This window comes from Coturnix japonica, chromosome 25, assembly GCF_054131305.1.
Source record: "Coturnix japonica strain WE chromosome 25, WE-NBRP24, whole genome shotgun sequence".
NCBI classification, from domain to species: Eukaryota; Metazoa; Chordata; class Aves; order Galliformes; family Phasianidae; genus Coturnix; species Coturnix japonica.
In genome coordinates, this window is record NC_140687.1 from 6,830,191 (window position 1) to 6,847,023 (window position 16,833).

The window sequence follows — 16,833 nt, forward strand, 5'->3', positions numbered from 1 at the left end:
AAACCTGGAAAGGAATCCCAGGGAAAGGGATGACCCTGTATCGTAGAATGGATACGTCTCTTACACCCAACTAATTGGGATTTTAAAAATATGACCATGCATCACTTGAGACAAAAGTGCATACTAATAGAACTAAATTTGATAGTTTATTCTGTTTTCCAGGCAGCTGTTCCACTTGGGCTCTGTATCACGCACTGGCCATGCGGATATGGTGTACAACTGGTAGAAATCCTTCAGACCCTGAATGCAGGAGAGAATCTGTGATGGGTGAGAGAGGAAAGGTGCACTTTGAAGCAGGGAAGGCCCTGCTGGCACCGCCTGTCGCAACCACCACCAACACGGTTTGCTGTTTCTCAAGGGTCAATAAGTAATAATGCCCCTAGTGATACTCCAGCACATTTGTCCTCTAAAACTGGTTCTATCTGACATGCAACTTCATAAAGTTCAATTATCAATTATTAGCTCAAAGGCATGGTTATGAGCATCCTAAAAGCATTTGTTGCAGAATAGTTAGTGGCCATTAAAAATCAATATATCAGAGTATATGAAAGTTGAAGACTTTTCCTAACTAGTGACATGTGAACACAATGGGACCCTCATGGATTTATTTCCAGGTTGCAGAAACTTAGGTTGCAGAGCAAACGAGTTTGTTCTTTTTAGTAGGTTTAACAGTAATGTTGTTATGCTGTGTTTGACTTGTCTCTTTTTTCACATCTAGAGTATTGTCAATCGAGGCCTTGACTGAGTTATAATGGTTATGTTATTAATATAAGTAGTGTTGTTATTCTATAGGCAGTAGCTTGCTAATTAATAAAAAAGGGGGGGTCGCCGCGCTCCGACCCCGCAGAGCTCCACTCCATGCGGTACTTGGAAATAGGGATGACGGATTCCGGCCCCGAGCAGCCCTGGTTCTTTGAAGTGGGGTACGTGGATGGCGAAATCTTCGTGCACTACAACAGCTCTGGTTGGAGCTACGTGCCCTGCACCGAGTGGATGAAGGCACCTGGAGCTGTGGATCCCGAGTACTGGGACAGGAACACCCAGAGAGCACTGAGCAATGAGCAGAATAGCCACGTGAGCCTGGTCAATGCGGCACGGCGCCACAACCAGAGCGGCGGTGAGCACAGCTGGCACCGCGGCTCCATGCTGTGGGATGGGGCTCCATGGTGCATTGCCGCCCGCACCCCCCAGGGCTGGTCCTGCCCGGCGGCACCGTCCCGCGGCTGCCCGTCACAGCCCCACCGAGCTCGACCCTGGGGGACCCCAACCCCATCCCCAGTACAGTGGGTCCCCTGGAGCTGGAGGGGCCCATCAACCCCTGCCTGGCTGTGTTTCAGGGTCTCACACATGGCAGCGGATGTTGGGCTGTGACATCCTCGAGGACGGCACCACCCGGGGCTATCATCAGTATGGCTATGATGGGAGAGACTTCATTGCCTTCGACAAAGACACGATGGTGTTTACTGCAGCGGTTCCAGAGGCAGTTCCTACCAAGAGAGCGTGGGAGGAACCTGGTTATGCTGAGAGACGGAAACATTACCTGGAGCAAACCTGTGTGCAGTGGCTGCAGAGACATGTAGAGAACGGGAAGGCAGAGCTGGGGAGGACAGGTGAGGGGGGGCCTGCGGTGTGAGACTGCAGGTGGGGCGGGGGCTCAGCGTGGGGAGCTCAGCCCGGCCCTCACTGCCGCCCACCTTCAGAGCAACCCGAGGTGTGAGTGTGGGGGAAGAAGGCCGACGGGATCCTGACCTTGTCCTGCCACGCTCACGGCTTCTACCCACAGCCTATCGCCGTCAGTTGGATGAAGGACAGCATGGTGCTGGGCCAGGACACCCACTCGGGGGGCATCGTGCCCAACAGCTACGGCACCTACCACACCTTGGTCACCATCGACGCGGTGCCTGGGGACGGGGACAAGTACCAGTGCTGCGTGGAGCACGCCAGCCTGCCCCAACCCAGCCTCTACTCATAGGGTGAGTGAGGGGATGTGGGGCTGGGGGGCTCTGGGCTGCCCCTTCCCCTGCTGACAGCTCTGCCTTCCCCCAGAGCGTTCACAGTCCAGCCTGGTGCCCAACGTGGTGGGGGTGGTTGTCGCCGTTGTGGCCATTGCCATCATGGCTGGCGTTGGATTCATCATCTACAGACGCCATGCAGGTAAAAGTGGAGGGGTGTAGGAGGACAGTGGGGGCTGTGGGGGGATTTGAGGCTCCCTCAGGAGCCCTCAGCCTGGCTGTGATGTGAACCTGTGCTGATGCATCTCTCTGTCTGCAGGGAAGAAGGAGAAAGGCTACAACACGGCGCCCAGTGAGTGATGAGGGCAGCGCTGTCCCCCACCTCTGCCCAGTGCCAGGGCAGCATTGAGGTCCCCGATTTCTCCCAGGGTTCCCCTTCCTGGTGCTCAAAGCTGCTCCATGCCCCACAGCATGAACAGGGCTGGGGCTCATGGCTGTGAGAGTCCTTCCTTGTTTTCTGGCTCCAAGCTTGCTTCCTGAGGTGTTTCTTGTGAGAAGACTCTCAATGATTTATTGAAGTGGCAAGTAATGGGTGCTACTGTGTGACAATCAATATAACTTTTTGGGTATTTGAATATTTGAAAGCACCTTCCTTCAGAGCTGTTTGCCTCCAGAAGAGTGCTCAGGACTGTTTATGAGTGGAAGATCTGGCCCGGGACTAAATAGCTCCAGCTTGGTGTGGGAAAACTGGGTAATGAAGCCATCGTGCCCTGTGAAAAACAGGATGCGGATGGGTATCCCTGCTCCCTCTTATCTGCTGGCAAGGCTCAGAAGATGGGAACAAAGGAATTTCTGCTAAGATCCCAGAGCCAGAAGCTTCCATTCCAAGGAGTGCTGACTCAACTACTTTGGATTCGAGCTGTCACTCCAAAGAGAGCTGACTTGACCACTTTGGACATATAAATAAGTTGGTGCTACCATTGGAAATTGTCATCGTGGTCACCATTAACAGAACAACGCCTGACGACCCACCACAACTGAAGACCAATGACTGAACTACAAACCTCGATGGATCCATGGTGGCGAATATCTCCCTCTTGCTTCCTACAGAGACTCCTTGCTTCTATTTCATATTTTTACTGCATTCCCTTCCCCATCACCCTACACCATAATAGCGTCCGTCCTCCCCTTCCCCATCTCCCTGATAAAGTCTTGTAATAAACTGGTCGGACCAATGTTTGAACCGTTGTTTCTTAATCCCGCACCAGGTATACGTATATCAAAGAACCTTGCCTCCCTCCTACAAACTGGGCTGAGACAATGGCTCTTCTTACCTTACAGGCCAGGAAGGTGGAACCAGCAACTCGAGCACAGCTGCGGTGTGGGGCTGGGGGTTGGAAGGGGTCCCTGTGCTCCTTGTGCTCCTTGTGGTGCTGCACCAGGGCTGGGCTGGGACTCTGCAGGGAGCTGAGGGTTGGGATGTGAACATGGCCCTATGGGACACCATCTCTTCTTCTTCACACAGGAAGTAACCAAACCGTCTGAGTGCTGTGCTTCAGCCTGCAAGGGGCCAACTGGCCACACGAGCATTTGGGGTCGGTGATGAACACAGCCCCATCCCCTCTACCTCTCACATCTCCCTCTGCTTCCTATGCTGTTATGCTTTTCCTGTGCTGCTTCTTGTGAAATAAAGTGTTGGGCTGTTCTGTGCTCAGCCTGCCTGCATTCTGCTCTGTGCTGTGCTCAGGGTTGGGGTGGATGAGGGGACCTCCCCTCATCCCTCCTCCCCCCACCCCACACTCTTTGCCCATTGCTCCATTTCACACTGCTGCTCTCCTCCTCCCCCTTGCACTCCCTGTGCTATCTGCACCGCTTTGGCATGAAGACATGACTGGAAAGTTCATCTAGTATTGGGCTGATCTGTGCTTCCCCCCCATAACCCACAGTGCTGCCACAGCCACATTCTGAGGGCAGACACCCAGCTTCCATAACCAACCATGCACTGAGGCTGAGCTGCCCACACCCCACATCCCAACCTGCTCCTCTACAAAACATCTCCGCTTTATTCCATACAAATCCCAGAGCATCCCACTCTTCCCATCCTGCAGTGGGGAGCGGAGACAGCCACAGCTCCCCATGTCCCATCGCATCCCACTCCAGCTGCCCTGTGGTCCTCAGTGCTGCAGCAGCCGGCTGTAGGGTTGTCTCGCTTCAATTTAGGAGTGAGGCAAAGGTTCTTTTGATATGTTATGCCCGGGTGAGATTAAGAAGAAGAACATTCAAATGTTGATCAGTTTATTGGAAATAAATTCCAGTTTATTGGAAATAATAGACAGTTGATTCCAGTTTATTGGAAATAATAGACAGTTGAGGAGATGGGGAAGGGAGAGGGACAAATGCCAAAATTAGGGTGATGGGGAAGGGAAAGTAGGCGATAGAAAAAGGTAGAAAAGAGCAAGAATTACGTTAAAGCGGGGAATAGTCACCTCCTGAATGCAGCAGCGTCCCATAGCACGTTGTTAACGTTGGTCCAGGGCAATAAGCGTAGGGGAGAGCAGCAGCGAAGTAGCAGGCCACAGATCGATGAAACGCAGAGAAGATGGTCAGAATAGCGAGGTCTCAGGAAGTGGAGTCTTGGGCAGCGAGGTCCCTCAGAGCAGAGTCTCGAGCAGCAATCCCAGAAGAGATAATAGGCAGCAGTAGGACAACGGTGGAGGAATCTGAGGTCAGATACCTAGATGCCCACAAAGGTTCTTCAGCATGCAGGCATCTTCTTCAGCATGCAGGCGCTCGCGTAGAGAGGCATCTGATGAGAGAAAACCTCCTTGTTTCCATAGTGAGGCATCTGGTGTCAAAAAACCTCAAATTTGGGGTTTGTCCGTGCCCTTTTTATCCTTCTTTCCAGCCTTCGAGACATTTCGGGACGGCTCAGGTCAGAGTCCTGTGATTTCCTCAGAGTTGTCAATCTTCCTTGAGATGGGCCAACATGGAAGACCACTTGAGGGACATTAGTCCTCAGAGATAGCCATCTTCCTTGAGATAGGCCAACACAAAAGACCACTTAAGGGCCATTAATCAGTATCTTATCTCCCTTTGGTAGCTCCCGGACTTGTCCATCTCCTAAACAAAGGGATTTCTCGAACCTTGGTTCCTGTGTGTCTCAGTCCTGGAACCTTGGTCAGGACTTGCCTGAACTTGTCCATTTCAGCAAACTTTGAGACAGTAATGTAAAAAGCATGGCCTCTTACAAGGGTCCATTGTGGGTCCTCAGTTCGGTGGGTGTCCCCATCTCAGCCATCGTGTCATGCTCCAGCACCACAACATGGTCTGCCTTCTCCAGCATCTGGGGTTGATGGCTGATGAGCAGCATTGACTGGTCCCCCCTGTTGGGCATTGGGTAGGTTTGTGGCGTGGCATTAAGCTGGTACATTCGGTGTTACACACTGTGTGTGAGTCCCATCTGTTCCCGTGTGCGGAGGCACGGTACTTTCACACAGCAGCCTTGATTTGTTGCCGGATCGGGAGGCGACAGCCTTCATGTCAGAAATGTGGACAAATGCTTCTGTTGTCTGAACCGTCTCTTGGCCCTCAGCACAATGATGCGCTGCCTTTCCAACCCTTCACAGCACTGCTAGGTGCCAAGTGCTGTGCTTTAAGTCTGTTGTACGATGAGTGGCAGCAGAGACTTTCCAAGTGAAATGCTTCTTGCTGTAGATAAACAACAACAACAAATACAGATGGGTTAATGTGGTCGTCTTCCTGTGGCATATTAGTTGAAGCAAAAAAGAAAATCCCCATCCCTTCTTGCTGGTGCTCTTGGCCACCCCCAGGAAGGGCTGAAAACCACTTCCAGGTCCTTTCCTTTGAGCCTTTGATGCAGAGGGTCCCCACAGATTCCATTCCAAGATCTCCCTAAGCCTCCCTGTTTCCTACAGCTGTAGGCACTGATCCTAAAACAGCTGGGCTCTGTTTCCAGCCTGTGGGACCCCAGGAGTTCCTCACACCATTTTCTGCAAAGCCAGAGCTGCCCACAGTCCCCCACAGCCACTCTTCCCACTACATACGTCAGGGTGCGGATGCAGTGCGCTGAGTCCCGGATATCCCACACTTTGATGTACGACGTGGACACGGTGAACACCAACCCCGTGTGGCTGCAGTACTTGATGGAAACGACATTATTTGAGTGACCCTTGAGGGAAGCAATCTCCTGACCCGTCACCAAGTTCCACATCTTACAGCTCCGGTCTGTAGGAAGAAGAACGTGACTGAGAGAGTTGGGCTGGGGAGTTCCTCCGTGGCGTGGAGGCACCGACTCCTTCCCAAGCGCTGCCTCCCACCACCCACAGCTCCTCTCCAGGGCAATGGAGCCAGCCTGCTCCAGCACCTGGAAATCAGAAGGCAGGGACAGGGGAGCAGCCCAGAAGGAGCCATCCATGCCATGCACCCCAATTCCCCACGCCAGCCTGGGGAGATCTATGAGAATACCGCATAAAAAGCCAGCAGCCCCCACACCTGTTCTGTCCAACAAATACCTTTTTAGGCAGTGAAAAGCAGTTCATCGGTGGCATCCAGGCAGAGCACAGGCTTGGTGTGTCCTTCTGCCACAGAGATGCACTGCAGTGGGGCTGTCCTGGAATTCTGCTGCCACCCACTGGATTAATGATGCCCCCTGCATGCGAAAGAAAGAAGGTGGGGTAGGTATGTGGAAAGGCACAGCACTGTAAGGTCCTACAGGCATGGGAAAGCACGAGCTGCCTCACCCCCAAGCATCTTCCACTTCCTGGTAGGGCAATGGGCCCCTCCATCTGAACTCAGGCATATCTGAGCAATCATCTTCATGGAAATTTTGGCATCTCCCCACTAGCAGCCCCTGCCTAACAGCTCTGCCCAGGTGACACAGACTGTGAGACATGATGCTCACGGCCTCTGCTCTGAGCCAGGAAACTCAGCTCATTGGACCTCAGCTCAGTTGAGGACAAACTGCACTTTCTCCATTCTGAAGCTCTGCCAGGAACGCTTCATTAGACCAATTTCATGGCAGTTCCTTCAAGCTGCCAGCCAGCCTGCGGTTGGCAAAGTTTGGAAACGGAGCTGTACTCCTTTTAAAACCAAAAGGATGACAGGGGGCAGCACTGGCATTTGCACCCAGCACCCTGTCCCCGATGCTGGCTCAGAGGATCCATCCTCACCAAACCTTCTTCCAAAGGACGCCCTGCAGGCACCTCATCCCTCCGGCCACAGCATCAGCCAATCACTTCCACATCAGAGTGTTCAGAACACTGAGGTCCAGCAGCCCCACTGCTGCAGTCCTGAGCTATGTGGACACCAGCAGCTCTTTCCTGCTGGCATTCCAAGCGCTGCCTGGGGCTCTGAGCTATGCTAAATCTTTTCCTATGAGTAGGCAAAACAAGGCAGGAGGCTGGAGAAGGGCAGGCCCAGGGCTGCATGAGGTCTGCATTAGTCAGGAGGGTGAAGGTAAGCTCATTAATTCGGGTTTCGAAGTCACCCGCGTGCGATCTCCTTCTCAATTAGCAGCTTTGCTCACACATTCAGCAGCTCTCCTCTGACCCCTAGTGTTGCTACTGGTCTCGAAGTGACACCGAGACCAAAGGGAAATCCCGGCTCCCCAGGGTGAGATGCGATCAGAGCAAACAGCTCAAGGCGACAAAGCACACACGCGCCTGGAGCCGTGTATCCAGTGGTTGCTGAGAGCAGAGCACCCATCAGCACCAGAGGTGCTCCTAAAGGGCAATGAGAAGGTTGTCCTTGCACTGGGACAAACTCAGGAGCACATTCACCCCGAGGCTGAGCTCTGCACAGCAGTGACTTGGCTTCTGGGGCAGAGAACTCTGCTCACACAGGACCCAGCACTGCAGAGGTACAGCCAAGAGTGGGGAACGCCTGCACGTATTTCCCTGGAAGATGCTTGCAAGAAAAACACACTGACAGTGCCCAGTGTTGCTCACCCCAGCATTACAGTCCTGCTGGAGAGCCAGGGATGCGACAGGACATGCTGACAAGAAATGACACAGAGTGTGTGATGAGGACCTCAATCTGCTTATTATGTGGATGATGCGGAGAGGTCTGGCTGATGGAGCTTCTCACTGTGTGAGTCGGTCAGCATTAGAGAAAGCCAGCATGGAGTTCTGTGAGCTTTTGCAGGGGACGAAGAGGCACAGAAGCTGCTACCCACCCTTGGTGCTCATAGAAAGGTAACTGAGAGAATTGGAAGGGTGACCATCAGCTGACCGAATGGACACCAATAGGTCAGGTCCTGATCAGACCCGACGGAGGGCCATGGCTCCCAGACCCTATGCCACTCCTTGTCAAGGGCAGGAAACACGTCTGTGTCGGGACCCCAAGTGGGCCCTGCTGGCTGCCGGCACGTTGGGTTAAGCCGGCACCAAATGATGAGCCATCCTGTGCACCGTGAGGATCCGAACATCTCAGCACCAGTTTTGGTCAACAACTCCTTGGTTAATGTCTCCAGTGCAGCCAGTGATTTGACGTCAGCACTGGGCAGCGGGTGCTGGTAACGGCACATGAGACAGCGTTGCTCCCAATGTGCCTGAAGGTCCGAATTGGGAATCCAGCCTTCATGCCGGACTGATAGTTCGTGAGCGGGGGAGACCTTGTTCCTGGATAGTCCCCCAGTGGTGGACATTCAGAACGATTCTGCACAGCCAATATGTTTTTGTCTTCTTATTTGGTTATGGAGTGTGACATTATAATGCACACTGGACAGAACTGGATTGCCACGAAGATTCTGTACAATAGTGTTACATTGAACTTGGAGAAGTTGTAACTCCATTGTGTACTGTGCTGTTATCTTGAACTTGAATGCACCGTTCTCTACAAGTTGACTAAGTGTTGCCATACAGCATTTCACAATTTTTAGGCAGATTGCTGTTGTGTGCTTTCAGGTTTGTAGTCACTGCAGCTGCATCTCTTTGGTATGTTATTATGACAGTTTCATTGTTTTTCGCATATGTTTAATGATTGATTCATTTGCGGAATAGCCTTAAATGTGCAAATCACCTTTGGGGTAACAGGGAGTATGCAGGGGAACCTTTACAGGGGCTGGAGATGATAAAGAGGGGGGAGATGTTGGGTATTGGGCAGGTGGTGCCTGCGTGCACCAGGGCTGGAGTCATGGAGGTCATGGGTATCTGATAGGGGTGGTCACCTGTACCACTATATAGGGTTTGTGGCATGGCATTAAACTGGTACTTTCAGCGTTACACACTGTGTGTTCTGGTTAGCATTTGGGCTGCTGTGCTAACAGATGTGTCTGGGCTTATCTTGTTTTAAAATGGAAGGGCTCGTAAGGAGCAAAGGGATGTGAGGTATTTCTAGTCCGCTTCATGCTCCCGATTCCAGAACCCTTCCAATTGTGAGGAAACAGAAGTGCTGAGCTGTGTGCGTGTTCCACGGTGCAGAGTCCAGTGACAGTTGGTGCCCGGCGTCTGTGCTGAGCAGCACCGAGGTTGTTAGAAGCATAGGAATCTGCCAGAGAGGAATCTGATGTGAAGGTACTAAAGGTAAAAGGCAGCATTTCTATCAGTACTGGAGGAGGGTAGGAAACTTTGTCCTTAAGTGCTGTTTTTGTTCCCTTTGTCATGCAGTCAATCCAGCAACTAACTTGAGAACCCGACTTCTCCTCTCTTTAGTTTAGATTTGGGGAAATTCCCTGCCACCCAAAAAATATTTCCTGGAAAATTCACTAGTGTTTGTGTGAGTAAATGGTTCCAGCCTTTCCTTACTGACTGTCGGAAATGCTTAGCACAGGAAAGTGTGGCACTTTAATGAAAGAGTTCCGAATCACTTGAATTTGATCTTCTGTCTGTCCTGGTTGTAGGTTTTACTGCATTTGATACCTTAAAAAAAAAAGCAACAAAACAAATCTAAAATACCAAAATATTTGATTTTTACATCAGAAAAGAAAAAAAAAAAATGAACCAACCCAAACCCTTGTTGTGGCTGAGCAGAACGTGCTGCAGCTCCATGCAGTGCTGAGTTACAGTATACAGGCACATGTGAGTGGATTTGTGTATTGATGCGCACTGTCATGCTTTTGCTGTACAGGTAATAAAGACGGAGGATGGTTTTTGTGGATTGTTCAAAGGTGAAGAATCCTTGAAGACCAGAAATTCCAACTTACAGAATTTGACATAGGCAAAGTGAGGAGGAAAATTCTTCCTAACCTGTTATAATTAATTAATTCACGGATTCAGTGTTGGTTCGGCCTACAGGAGAAGTGAACTGCAAAGCTTTGAAGATCACTGTATTTGCTGAGGTTGTCCAGGTGGTTGAGCTTGAAGACCTGCAGCGGTCAGACAAATGTGTTGGGGTTACTCACTGCTGTCACTCGTGGTGTTGAAGGAGGGGCTCCATTGGAGGGCTTGCAGCCGTGCAGCCCAGGGACTCCGTGCTGAGTCAGGGTGATGTTACTAGAGTTTGACCAGTGTTGAGGAGGGCAATGTTTTGAAACAACTGCTCCTGAGAGACTGATTGAATGAAGAGAACAAAGCTGGGAAGACGGGTGGGCATTCCTCATTCTTTTCTGCTTTTTGGTGTTTTGCTTAGGGTTCCTTTTCAAAAGAAGATTTCACTGATCAAGACAGTAGAAGACTTTCAGTCCAAGGAAGCACGAGCCAGCTCTTTGAGAAGCACAGGAAGAGCTGCACAGAGATCCCCGAGACCAGAACTGCTTCTGTGCGCTCGTCCAGCATGTCAATTAAAGGAAATGATTGCTATTTCTACTTCTATTCCACTTGTAAAAAGGTCTGCTTGGGTTTTTTCCTTCATTTTTTCTTTCTTTCAGTTCTGAAGTTAAGAGGAATGGGTAGAATAAGTAGAAGTATTACTGGTCTTCAGCAAACTTCATAACTAATTGCACTGTACAATAGAGCAACTCGCTAAAAATGAGCTCAAAGCATGGCCAGTTCTCAGGCTGTACTATTTAATTTTCCTCTCTTGGTTTCCATTGGGTTACAGGGAGACAACTGTCCCTTCAGGCACTGTGAAGCCGCTTTGGGCAATGAAACCATCTGCACGCTGTGGAAGGAGGGCCGCTGCTTCAGGAATGTCTGCAGGTTCAGGCACATGGAGATCACTGTGAGTGTTGGCTCCTCAGAGTTTATCACCAAACCCACTTCTCATTTCTTTAGGTGGGCTGAATGTGCTTTTGCAGATTAGGTTCATTTGCTTTGAAATGATGATGGTTCCTATTGTTAAGAGGGGGCTGGGAGGAAGCAGAGGGAAGAGAGCTCAATGGCATTGGTATATCATAGCAGAATATTCTTGTAGTTGATACCAACAGTGTTCTATCAACAGTTGCTAAAGAACCACATCAATCAGACAAGCATTCTGCAAGGTGTGTTAGTTTAACCCCTTCTACACTGGTGTCCTCACCCACAGAATGCTAGGAAAGCTCAGTGAGCCTGGTGCTCCCAGCCTGCGCACGCTTCAGAGTGGTGTTTGAGTGCTGCTTTGTGGCAGTCTGCTCACTGGCACCATCTGGAGCTCAGTCTCCCTTTGCAGATCTTAGGTCCACGTTACCATCAGCTCTTCTTCCTTTCTGTCTTCAGAAAAAACGCAGCATGATTTCCTGCTACTGGGAGAACCAGCCAGGAGGCTGCCAGAAATCCAACTGTGCCTTCCATCACACCAAGGGACGTTACCTCAATGGGGTTTTCTTTCCACCAAGCCAAAGTGAGTTTGTCTTTTTTAGGTACGAAAGATTAACTCTATTACTCACAGGTGGGTATAGTGTCATAAAGAACGCCAGGTAACGTTCACTTGTGAGCTGATAGATAGGTTCAGAGCTGAACTTTGTGTGCTTCTGATACCTCAGTTTTATCTTGCATGCTCAGCTTCTCTCTGCTCCTGTGGCCTTTGCCTTGCAGGTTGTTCTCCTGCATTTAAGCTTTTACTGGGTGTCAGGGAGATGAATGTTGTGTAGGGGGGGATTTCTTTGTTCACAGAGAAGCCATTTGGATGGGCAAGTGGAGACTCAGCATTTATCTGTGTGGGTTTTCAGCCTTGCCTGCCATCTTTGTGCAGTGGATAATCTGATTGAATTCCTACCGCATAACTGAAGAGACTGATTTTTTCTTTGCTTGTACAGACCAGCTTTCTAAGGAGGGAGAAGAAACAAAAACACCTGTCCAGCAACCAGCTGAAGAAAACCATCTTGGATTGCAGATAATTTCCACTACAAAATCTGATGCTGATACAAAACAAGGTATTCCAGGATTAATCAGAAGCACTTGCCAATTAACTCCAAAGAAATTCATTGTACAAACACAACAGAACATAGGGTTGCTGAATGGATTCAGCTATTTCCATGATCTTGTTCCTACCTTGTAACTTCATGTGCCTTTCAGATTAGGAAGGTAAACTCCTTTGTTTACATCATTAGAGCAAGACGAGGCCACAGCATGGAGTTTAAGTGCCTGTATGTGCATCTTTTCAACCAGTGGTGAAAGCCACATTTGCTGATAGAGGAATCTAATGTCATATGGATGGGATAAAGTAAGGGATAAAGCCTACTTTTAATATCCAGAAGGATGAAAGGAGGGCAGCAGACAGACATCAGGTCCATGGTGCTCTTAGCTGTGGGGAGAGCTGACAGGGTTTCTTCTGCATGCTTCTGAGCAGGAGGCAGTTTGCAGAGCTGTGGTCCTCAGCGTGTGCCTCTGTCCCTCAGTCTCATTTACTGCTCTGTGTTCCCAGATGACAGTTTGAATGCTGGAATAAAATCACTTGGATCAGAAGGACCTTCAGGAGCTCCTGCTCATCGGCTCAAATCTCAGATTGTTCGTGTGCCTAAGAAGGAGAATGTGCGGACACTCGTCAGCACTGTGATGCTGCCTGCAAAGCAGGGTAATGATGAGTACCTTTGCTTCCATTTGGTGGCTCCTAAGTGGAATGGAGAAATTACAATTGGGACTTACCCTGAGTGCATTACAGTTGCAATATTATTTTGTGTCAGGGCTGTCAAAGTGGTGTCTTTTGGTTGTATTTGTTTTGGGTGGGAAATGGGCTCACAAGACAGTAATTCTGTTGGTTTCTGTCAAATAAGCACTTTGTTTTTCTTTGTTTTAGGGGAGGTGCCTGTGATTCAACCGAATACTGCTGATAAACCTGGAAAACGGAAATCCTCTGTAGGTAAGGGCTGCTTGTGAGCTGCTGTTTGGCTGCCTCCACGTAAATGGGGGGGCACTGCTGAAGCAGGAGGGAGGAAATTGTGTCGTGGGTCTGTGATGACTCCAAGTGGCACACAAGTATAGCAGCTGAAAGGTGAATTTGAGAACATACACTTGGAGAAACCAAAGTTTGTGGTTGACTTGTAAAAATCTTTCTCCAAAGGAATTATCTTAGGAATGTTGTTGTTTTCTCTCTGTAGCTGATGTCAGTGGCCTTCCGCTGAAGCGCAGCCTCGTAGAAAGGCTGGGGAAGAAAATCGAGGTTGACAGAGCACCAAGGAGAGGTAAATGGTCATCGGTGTTTGCTGCACAGATTCTCTAGGCTTTCTGCTTATTCTTTCTCAGGAGCGTTGTTGTTGGGAACACGTATATTCTGTAATATTATGACAAATCTGGAAACTTGAGCTCTCGTTGTAATTTCTTGTAATCCTTATGCTTCTCCTTTCTTGATGATGACAGAGAAGGGTGCCAAGCCAGCAGGGGAGATCTGGAAGAAGAGACGACTGGAAGAAGAGAAGCAAAAAGTAGAAGAGGTTCTTACTGAGAAGAGATCTAAGGATAAGCGCAAGAAGAAGAGAATTTTCCCTCCACCTGAGCCTGGTAACGAGAAACTGGAAGAGCCACCGCGTAAAATCAAGCGATTGGAAGAAATGCATATTAAAACCTTGGAAGAAATCAAGCAGGAGAAAGCCCTGCGGATGCAGCAGATCGCAAAGCCAGCAGGTAACGAGGTGTTTCACTGTCTGCTCTGCTGAAGTGCTTCCCCTGTCAAGCAAATGGAGTTTGCTTAGAATTGCCTGGGCTGTTTCTTACCAAATGCAAAGGCAACAAGTGCCAGGATGTCCATCCATGTGTTTTTCCATTGAATCCGTGGTGTCTGCCTGCTTCATTCTGGAAAATTCATTCGCTGTGAGGTTTTGTAATTCAGTTTCTCCTGTACTTCTTTCTGCCATGGTTTTGGTGTGGCATGTCCTGTGTGTTGACGCCAAGGTTATCTTCATCTTTGGTGTGTTGCTTGTTTTAATATGTAAATGTGTTTGTAAAGCATGGATTGAGTTTTTAACATGGGGGCCAACCTCTGTCAGAAAGGTCAGGGGGGTGTGTTATTCATTGGGCAGGTGAGAGAGGCTTCGTGAAGAGACAGCATGTGAAGGAGGGAAGAGCTTGGATACTGTATGGACTGCGAGATGTCGCCTCTCGTGTTCTTTGTTATTGAATGTGAGGAAATAAGCACATGGAGGAAACACTGGCACTCAGGTTTCTTTCTATGCTTGCTGTTGACCAAGTGATTTTCTTTTTCCTTGTTTTAAAGCACCTGGAAGAGAAGAGGAAAAGACTGTGGAATGGAGCAGGGCTGCTCCCAAAGCTGTCTCTGCACCCGCAGAGGTGAGTCCCTTCTGTAGATGGACACAGTGACACAATTTCTTCACATGTTCTCATGTCTCACTGCTCACCATGTGCCACCATCATGAGTGCATTCCTACCTTCCTGCCTTTGGTGAAGAGCTGCAGCCATGTTTCACAATCCTGGTACTTTCAATGGCTTTCCCAGACAGCTTTGCACTCCTCAAACTCAGAATTGATCTGATTGTATTTGGCAGTGAGGCAGTAACCCTGCTGGCACCAGGTACAACTTGTGAGGTTAACGTGGGAGCACTGGATACAAAAAGGTCACGATGGCTTCGTGTTCAATGAAATCAGACTGTGGGTGGATGTTGTGTAGGGGAACAGGAATGACTTTCTGTTGCTCAAATAGAATGTGGTGTGTAACAGCTCTAGCACTGTGCTGATTTAAACGAGCACTGAAGAAGAGGAGCCTCCAGCTAAAAAAGCAGCTTTGGTAAGGAGGGGAAGAAGTGTCAGTGCTGTCCTGGTCAGGCTGATACTGAGATACAACTGCTGCAGAAAGTGTGGAGAACTGAAATGTTCTGCAGGTTTCCTTTCAAAGCAGTCGCTTTGTGCAGGATGCTGGATGAATGACAGTGTGTGCACAATGCTCTGCAGCCCTGTGATTCCTCTGTAGTGTGAAGGAATTTGTCCATTAATGCTGCATTGTTAAAAAGACCTGAGGTGCTCTGCAGACTTCCCGTGGTTGTTAACATCCTTCAGAAGCCCCTTAGCCCGCGTGTTGGGTTAAGGCTCAGCAGTGCTGAAGGAGAAGCACTGCAGAGGAAGGATCTCCTGAGCAATCATTGACTTTGTCTTCCTTCTTCCCAGACTGCTGCTCCAGCCCTGCCGGAGGTCAGCCTGCTCACCAAGGCTGTAGAAGATGACACTGAAAAGTTCATCTTGGAAATCTCAGGAGGGGAAATGGTAGCAGAAATTGACTTGGACCTGGAGAAGGATGATGATGATCTCCTTCGTGAACTTTCTGAGATGATTGACAGTTGAACTGCATAGTAGTTATTATAGTATGTTTAAAAAAACAAAAAACAAAAAAAACAAAAAAAACCCCTTTAATTTAATAAAAACCTTTTCTTTTTGGTTGGATACCCCAGGGTGGTACTTTACTAAAAGAGTCTTTGCAATAATGAGTCATAAAGCACAGCTGAACTGGTAAAAGATTGGCAGACTGCATTCCATTGTCCTGAGTTTTCCTGCTGGTCAGAGTTGAGGTCCTGTCCCTGATCCTGGTTGGCTCCTTTCAGCAGCAAGAGAAGAAAGCAGTGGGGATCTGTGCCCTGGGATGTGCCCAAGCCTCCAGCCTGGCACCCACCTGCCTGGTGCTGCCCCTGGCACGTGTGGTGCTGGGATGAGGGGGGAGCCCAGCGGGTTCTCCCTGCTGCTCCCTTCAAACCAGTGTGCGAGGTATGACCCACTGACGCCATCACCCCGGAGTGGGGCACAACGCGGTGCCAGCATCATCATCTCTGCGGGCACTGCAGCGCAGTCAGCGCGGCTCGGGGGCGGGGCGGGGCAGAAAGGAGTTGGGAGGGAGGGAGGAACCTCACAACATCCCGCAAACGGCCCCGGTGCCAACACCGCCCACTGCCCGCCGTCCCCGCACCGCAGCCCGCGCTGCCACCTGGCGGCTGTCCCCGCAGCGCTGCCGGGGGTTCCAGCAGCCGGGCCGCCCCCAGGATGGGACAAATGCGGGGGCAATTAAATTGGATGGAGGAGCCGGAAGGGACCGAGCGGGTCCTGAGCGCTTCAGGGCTGCCCTGAAGTTAAGCACCACATTCGGGGCATTGTCCAAACGCCACTCGGTCAGTGACGGGCTCGGGGCATCCACCACCCCCCAGAAGGGCCCGTGCCTGCGTTGGACCACCCCCACGGCAAAGACGCGTTTCTCAGCCCTCCCCCGCTTCCTTCATCAGTTACGGGCAGCTCTGTGCCATTCCCCTGCTTAGGAAGCCACAACGAGCAACGGGACGGATTCTCAGCCCCATCTCCTGCAGCTCGGACGAGCCGGGGGTCCTCAGGATGAACCTCGTAGCCCTTACCAGCTTTGTCGCCTCCTTGCGATGCTTTCAAGGACCTTTTTGTAGGGTGGAGTGCCCCAAAATGCACTTTGCTCCCTGAGCTGGCTCACTGAGCCCAGGCAGCTGCTCAGGTACATCCCAGAGCCACGGGGACATCCCTGCAGTCCCTGAGGACCCTGTTCCCATGTGCTCACTTCCTCACAGCACCCACGGCACAGAAGGACAGGATGCACATCAGGACGGGCGGCTC

At 50.3% G+C, this 16,833-nt stretch overlaps 1 protein-coding gene across 1 annotated transcript; it reads left to right on the forward strand.

Annotated features, from left to right (window-relative positions):
- Window positions 1-1,087: 1,087 nt before the first annotated feature.
- Window positions 1,088-16,511, forward strand: LOC146756856 (uncharacterized). The gene is made up of 4 exons (XM_085523825.1): window positions 1,088-1,610; window positions 1,784-1,973; window positions 4,131-4,147; window positions 16,000-16,511. Exons 1-4 carry the CDS (start codon window positions 1,088-1,090, stop codon window positions 16,509-16,511), a joined length of 1,242 nt encoding a protein of 413 aa, XP_085379951.1.
- Window positions 16,512-16,833: the final 322 nt, after the last annotated feature.